The 7954-nt window shown below is 37.5% G+C and overlaps 1 protein-coding gene across 1 annotated transcript; it reads left to right on the forward strand.

The window, feature by feature from the left end:
• The first annotated feature begins 1903 nt into the window (after positions 1 to 1903).
• On the forward strand, positions 1904 to 3764 carry LOC122138349. Its single transcript, XM_042730429.1, has 2 exons — positions 1904 to 2957; positions 3069 to 3764. The coding sequence occupies exons 1-2, from the start codon at positions 2637 to 2639 to the stop codon at positions 3762 to 3764; spliced, it is 1017 nt and encodes a 338-aa protein (XP_042586363.1). The 5' UTR covers positions 1904 to 2636.
• The last annotated feature ends 4190 nt before the right edge of the window (positions 3765 to 7954 follow it).

Below are 7954 nucleotides of genomic sequence, written 5' to 3' on the forward strand. Positions count from 1 at the left end.
AAATAAAAAAAAACAATGTTATTTTAACATTAAGCCGGTTAACATGTGTGAAAAACAAAATTAAAAACCAAATAAGACACAAGAATCCTCCATCAAACACAACCCCAGAACATGCCCAGAACATAGAGAACAAAAACACAAATATTTTCAAAAACAACAAAAGAAAGACCCTTCTGATACTCGTCCACTTAGACATGGCGAGTCGCCAGAAAAAACTTTATCTCAACCGATTAAGTAGTGGAGTTGACTCCGACAAACTTAAAGAATTTAACACCAATAAGACAAGCTCTCCTGATAAAGAATAGACAGGATGCAGTTCAGCAAATGTGCAAAACGAGTACACAAGTTGAAGCAAGTAACTATAAGTCTGGCAAGAAAGAGGTGAGTCGAGCAAAAACCTGAACACTAAATTAGTCTGAGTGAATATTGAAAGACTATATGACTTTCAAGCACACACACACACACACAAAAAAAAATAATTAAAATAAATAAAAATAAATAAATAAATAAAATATATTTTTTAAATTAGACAAAAAAAAAAAAAAAAAAAAAAAACATTGAAATTGAAATATATAAAAAAATGAAATTAGATATATATTAATCAATAAAAGGGAGAGAAAAAAATAAAGTGTTATACATTAACGCAAATTAAATGATGTGTGTATATATTAATCAGTAGAACGAAAGAGGGAAAAAAAATAAAAATTAAATGTACATCTGTACATTAAGTGTTCAGAGCATAAAGCATTTACTCACGGGTATATATAAAAGAAAAGAAAAAAAAAGAGGCAGGAGTCTCTCCTTATCTTCAACGCTGCCCATAAAGTTACTCAGTAAAGTTTTGATGGTAGAATTTTTCTGCAGCATCAGGAGAGTCGAAGTAGAACTCCGAGCCGTTGTATGACACGCGAAGTCTAGCTGGGTAGAGCATGCCAAAACGAACACCGCGTTTGTACAACAGGCCCTTGACATTGTTGAACGAAGCTCTCCTATTAGCCACCGAAGCACAGAAGTCCTCGTAAAATTTGATCCTATGACCCTTGAATGTAATTTCTTTGGAGGATTTCGCCCATTTGAGCACGGCCTCCTTCTCAATGTAACGGTGAAATCTCACTGTAATCGGACGGGAATTTTGACCTTGGCGGGGTTTGGGTCTCAGGCTCCGATGGGCTCTGTCAAGCTCCGGAGGTGCGGGAAGGGCATCGCCGACAACCTCGGTGAATAAATCTGTCATAAACTGCCTGACATCCTTCCCCTCGATATCCTCCGGAAGACCAACCACCCGAATATTTTGCCGTTTGGACCGCGAGACGAGATCTTCCACGTTAGCTCTTAAAGCGACGTTCTCCTCCGTTGCCAACACCAACTTCGACTGAAGTGTAGAGACCTCCTGCTCGAGATGAGTAATCCTGTCGCTGTGATCGGATAAACTAGTTTCCATATCAGTGATGGTAGTCGCCTGAGTCGCCAAGGTAGACCCAATAGAGGCAATGGACGAGTGAATGGACTCAAGCGACGAATTCAGCAGCGCGGTAAGTTCGCCAGTCATGTTTCTCCTCAGTTTGTCAAGTTCGCACACCAGCGTGTCAGTTGTTAGCGGGTTTGTAGCGTCGTCCGACATCTTGCCGCTTTCTTGCCCAGGATGAGGCACTCTGCTTTGAGGGTTGTTTTTACCGCCAGCTCGTGTACCTTTACTCATTAGGAACAAGTAACCAAGACCAAAAGTAGCGCGAAGAAAACGAACCAGCCCCCAATATAGTGTTATGAAAGATAATTGTGAATTTTAAGTCGGAGCTCTTACACTACGCGTCTCTCCACTACATGGCAAAACCGGAAGTCATTATTAAATAATTTTTAATAAATATTTGCATTATTTTTATTACAATAAACAGCCTTATTACAGTTTTTCTCAATTGCTAAAACACTAAACCCTATTGTCTGAACCAAATGCTCAGTTGCCTGAACCCACTGATTGAATCAATCACTCTTTTGGTAAAACCATAAGCACTTTTCACCTGTTTAGACACAACTTGCCAACACATTTTCATTGTGATGCACCCGTGCTGCATAATGGTGAGCACAGGTGACAAAAGTCAAACACAATTAAAGCACAGATGTCACAACTTGAACACAACAACTCAAAATTGATCACACTTGTGGCTAATGATGTGAGGGAGCATATACAGTAAGCCAGTTCAGAGAGCACTGGTTTGTGAGGCCCTACAATGGATAGAAATCTGAGAGGAAGAGTTTGTGTGAGAGGAGGTTGAGGTGGTCGAGCTGGTCAGCGAAGACAAAGAACAGAAATATCTGATGAAATCAGAGCTACTGTGATTTACCATGTTCTTGTCCATGGTACTGTATGAGCATGAGGGAGGCTGGACAAAGGGTACAACCAAACATCAGTAGATTCACTGTGTCCACCATAATCCGAAGATTTAGAGAAGAGAACAGATAATTACCTTTTTTGACATTATAGTACAGTATGTAAATGTTGACAGCAATTCCTGTATGACATACTATATACTGTACCACAGTATACTGTAAGTAAATATATGTTTCAGTACATCACTGTACCAATATACTGTAGTATTGTAATGGAGGGTTGGTCTAACTGTTTGTAGGCCTAGTATTCCATGTATATTTTTTGTAACTCCATGTTCTCTTTTTGTAGAATTGAAAGACTGCCACATGGGGGTGGGAGGACTGGTATGTTCTCCCCACACCAAGAGACCCTAATTGTTGATATGGTCCGTGAGAACAGTGCCATTAAACTGAGTGAAATTCAGCAGAAGATCATTGAGGACCATGTCAATTTTGAGGGTATCAACAGTGTCAGCCTCTCTACTGTTGATCGTGTCCTCAAGCGCAACAGACTGCGCATGAAACAGCTATACAGAGTGCCCTTTGATCGCAACTCAGACAGAGTCAAAGAGCAAAGATTCCAGTATGTACAGGTTGGCATATATCCAGACACATTCAATGTTGATTACTCTAAGTAGTGATTTACTGTAGTGGCCTAAATCACTTTTTCCGTATCACTTACAAAACTATATCTATTTCTACAGAGGGTTTTTCAACTGGATGCAATGGAAAGACCCCATGAATACATCTACATGGATGAAGCTGGGTTTAATCTCACCAAAAGGAGAAGGAGAGGCCGTAATGTGATTGGCCATTGGGCCATTGTTGGTGTTCCTGGGCAGCGTGGTGGCAATGTCACATTATGTGCTGCCATCAGCAATCATGGGGTTGTCCACCATCATGCAGACCTGGGGCCCTACAACACTCACCAGCTCCTCATTTTCCTCAATCACATGCAAGATGCTCTGTTAGGGCAGCAGGATGAGCATCCCATCTATGTTGTTGTTTGGGAACATGTGAGTTTTCACAGAGCCCTCCAGGTTAGAGAGTGGTTCAATATGAACCAAGGTTTTATCAATCTTTGCCTTCCACTATACTCCCCTTTCCTAAACCCCATTGAGGAATTCTTCTCCTCATGGCGGTGGAAGGTATATGGACGCCAACCTTACACCAGGGTAAATCTCCTGCAAGCCATGGGACTTGCCTGTGGTGACATAGGTGTGGAGGCGGGTTTTTACCCCGTTGCCTGGCCAGACAAAATGTGGCCTGTGATGTGGATGAAGTCCTGTGGCCTGACCCAGTACGGAGACATGATGCTGTGGCTGAGTAATGCACTTATTTGTTTATTTTTGTACTTTATTTTTACATGGGCTTACTGTACACAAGTGGGAAATGCATAAGATGTCTGTTTTGTCTTTTTGTACAAGTGCTAAATGCACAGGTTTTTTTTGTTTTGCAACATGCATTTAGCCTACAGTGAACAACAAACATTTATTTCTCTAGCTTCATGTCCTGAGCATTGTGTTTTCTATTTTTCTACGTAGTGTTTAGTGACTGTTCAGTAGTGTTTTTAATTTTGATTGACTCTGGGCACGATTTGACAACATAGTTAAGTTTTGAGCACAGATTGAACTGTTTTGAGGTGAAAGTTTGGTTTTGCAAGAAGAGTCTGAGGTTTTGTGAATGTAGCTTGAAAATTGGGTTTTGTGTTCACAGTTTAGAGAAAAGGAGAGCAGCTTTCAAGAAATGTGTCTTAGCAATCGAGAAAAACTGTAATAAAGCTTTGCTCAAAAAATTAAGTAATTATTATTATTATTTTATTTTTTTTAATTTTGCCAACATATGGCTTTACACACTGTTGATGACTTAAAAGAACTGTTGAAACATTTTTTTTTGAACAGGTTTATTGACACAAACTGTTCAAAGAGCCAATTTGAGGAAATGAGTTGGACGTCCCATCACTAACTGTCTTCAGGCTTGTCTCTGTTGTAAAGTTGACCCATCTGATGACAGACTTTCTCTCTCTTCCTGTACCTGTGCCCCAGGGGACCACCGTGTCCGATCAGAGTCATCTTCACATCTCGAGGTGTTAATGTGAAGGGTGACAGCTGTCGGTGACCTCTGACCTTTCCCAGAGTCCTCTGTTCTGATCTCCGTTACTGCGCTGATTTCTCCGGTCCATAAACATGTCAGTTTTGTGTTTGTGTGCTGTGAGTACAACCATATGTACATCCACATCTAACCTTTGATGCCGCCTAAAGCAGATGCTGACAGGTACAACAAATTCTGTTAACCTGTATGAAGATGTTCTTCTCCACAAACAAAGAGAGATTAGAATATGTAACAACCGATAGTACATTGAAAACAAAAAAAGTGCTATTTTTGGTGGAGTTTTAAAATATGCATTTGTGCATGCTTTATTTGCTACAGCCTCCTACGTGACCAAAGAGGAGTTTGTGTTTCTCTTCCTACAGTGTTGTTATTGTTAACTACAGCTAAAACTTTTTGTTAATTGAACTGAAAGTTGAAAGACTTGAACTTACCTTGGAGAATGAGAAAATAGAAATGTTGCCTTAATTTGCAATTAAGTGAAATAAAATAAGTTGACACACTAAAATTACTAAAAACAAAACAGAAAAAAAAAGAATAAAGCTAAATAAAAGTATTTAAATCCTATGCAAACCTACAACTTGCATAGTTGGAAGGGAGACAGCCTTGAAAAGTCTATTTTCTTCTATTTTCAAAGTCTATTGGCAATTTTGTACTTCTTTTAGTTTTTCTTCTCTTCATACATGTTTGATCTCCTCAGGTTCTCCAGTGATCCTTCTGTTCTTTCCTTTCATTCGTACTTGATAGATGTACTGAAGATGTTGTTAAATCTCTTTAAACTTGGGTTTGGGATTGTTTGCAGGTAGGTTAATGGTAAATCTTGACTGTCTTGTAAGAGGATCTTTGTATCTGTTCCTCCTGTTGGTGTAGGAAAAAATAAAGAAAAAAAAAGTCAAAGGGAATGATTGGGAAACCTGTTTGGAAACAGTCATTGTCTGCGTCCAAACATACATTCAGTAGGTGAAAAACAGAATGTGAAAACAATAGCATGTCCAAATTCACAGTTTTCATATTACAGTACTATTATATAGAATACACTTTTTAACAGTTGCAAGGTAATAATCTTTTCAAAAAAAGTACTTACTCAGAGGGTATGCGATTTCAGATGCAGCCATTGTTTTTAGTGCCACTAGTGGCTATGAAATTACACACTGTGGCTTTAAAGGATAGTTCACTTGAAAATCATTTACTTACTCTCATGTCATTTCAAACCACAGATGCTTTTATGTGGAACATAAATATGTATTTTTTTGTCCCTAAAATGGAAGTAACCAATAAAAAAACCGTTTGGTTGCCAACATTCTTCAAATTATTTTCTTTTGTGTTCCACAGAAAAAAAACAACAACAACAACAACAACGTTATACATGTTTGGAATGACATGAGGATAAATAAAAAAATATATATTAAAAATGACATAATATTAATTTTTGGGTGAACTATCTCTTTAAGAGGCAAATGCACATAAGCTCCAGTCATCTCCATCATGCACCATATTGTGTGTTTGAGTCTTTAGCACACATGCATATTTTATGAAAATTCTAGCAGCACTGTGAAACATTATGTAAACGGTTCCTGATCCATATAAACTCTTCTCCACCATCGTAAACAATTAAAGCTCCGAGGACCACTGCCATAAAAGTCTGATAGATCCCATACTGTGTGAAGATCTCCATATTTTGAAGACAATGAATACTGAGCATTCACAAACAAAGAAGCTAAAGTGAACTGAAAGCCAGAGAGACAGTGGAAGATTACGTGCCATGGAGAGATGAGACTTATGGAAATGTGTTTAGTCACACTTCAGTCAGCTTTAGACTGAGAGATGATGGAAGCTACACAATAGCAAATGCAAATGTGTGTGTGGGTGTGTGTTGTAGACAGAAGTAGAGGTAACAAACACCGCATGCACACTGCAAAGTTTTGGGAGTGACAAACACATTTAAATGTAGGAGTGGATCACATAAAATTATCATTCTGTGTGCGCAGAACACAGGAATCTCTATGGGTGATAGTGATATAGCAGCGTTTTGATCTATCATGATCTAAACCTGTGACAGATGAGTTTGGCTCAACTATAAAACTCATAAATCAAAATATGAGGCCGAAGTTGCAGCAGCAGTTTATAATGTATTGGTATAAAGAATTCATCTCATTTGAACTGAACTAGAGCTGAATTAACTGCATTTAAAATGCTATTGTTATGCAAACCTAAAACTTGTGTTCACAGAAGAGAGATATTACAGCCTTGAAAAACATTATTATCATTATTATTATTATTATTATTATTATTTTTTTTTTTGGAGATATTTTATTTCTTATTTAATTTTCACTCAATAAAATTTAAAGCCATTTTTTCAGTTCAAATGAAAGTTCATTTGGCATTACATTAATTTTGAGTTAATTTGATTGTCAGCTCTCATAAATATCTAAACTCTGTGCATATAAAGGATAAACACTCAGAAGAGGAATGAAAACTGCATTTTTATAGTTTGTGTATATGTGGCCAATGACACTTTTAATAATATTGCTGTTAGTTTAACAGTCTGAGCAGTTCCATGAATTTACACTCACACAAGCTCAATTTTCTGTTATTTTTATCACTATAGCTGCACATAAGTCATGACATATTTGGTCTTTTTCTGAGATCAGCAGTCATATAAACACAACATATGAGGAGATGGTTACCATGCTAACCACAGGTTTTTATGGTATATGTGCATTATGTATCAGCATAACATTATATGTGTGTGCAATTATATAGAGACTATAATCCACCTGCCCTCTACAACACACCACTCAAATATAAACACATTTAACAGAGCTGTCAGTCAAATTGAACTCTTAAAATTTTAAGCCATGTTTACAGTATGAGCGATAACAAAGATGTTTTGTGTAAAAGTCAAGAATATGTCAGGCACATAATCTAACCCTTACAAATGAAGATAGATAATCATTCACACATCTCTGTTGGACTCCATTTTACCCCAAACACCCAAAAAATGCAGGTATTTAGTTACAGGGCTGAAGTACAGTTAGAACTGAGGCACAGCCAGTGTAAATGCATAGCATGCTTGGGTTTAGACTACTAAATAATCCCTACCAATATTTATAGTGATTAGTTTATTGAATGAAATGTAGGTATTGATTATAATGTAAATAGTGTATGTTTGTATCATGTTTTCAATTGCAGTATTAAAGTATTTTATTTTTTTATCTGAATTAACATTTCTAGATTCTTGCACGTGACTATGTGCCAGTGGGCTTCTTTATGTTTGCTAGCTTCACTTTGATGTTAACCTCTGGAAACAGCATGCAGCTTCAGAGGGTTTCTATATGTTCTAGTGCAGCAGTTTACAAACTGAGTTGGAATAAGTGAATAGTACAAAGTGCAAAAATTGTAGTGCATTCTGGCATGATATAAATGAAAAATAACACATGCAAATGTTGTTTGTTTAAGAAACCCTGGCCAAACGATTGCA

The sequence above is a fragment of the Cyprinus carpio genome, chromosome B9 (assembly GCF_018340385.1).
Source record: "Cyprinus carpio isolate SPL01 chromosome B9, ASM1834038v1, whole genome shotgun sequence".
Classification (NCBI taxonomy): domain Eukaryota; kingdom Metazoa; phylum Chordata; class Actinopteri; order Cypriniformes; family Cyprinidae; genus Cyprinus; species Cyprinus carpio.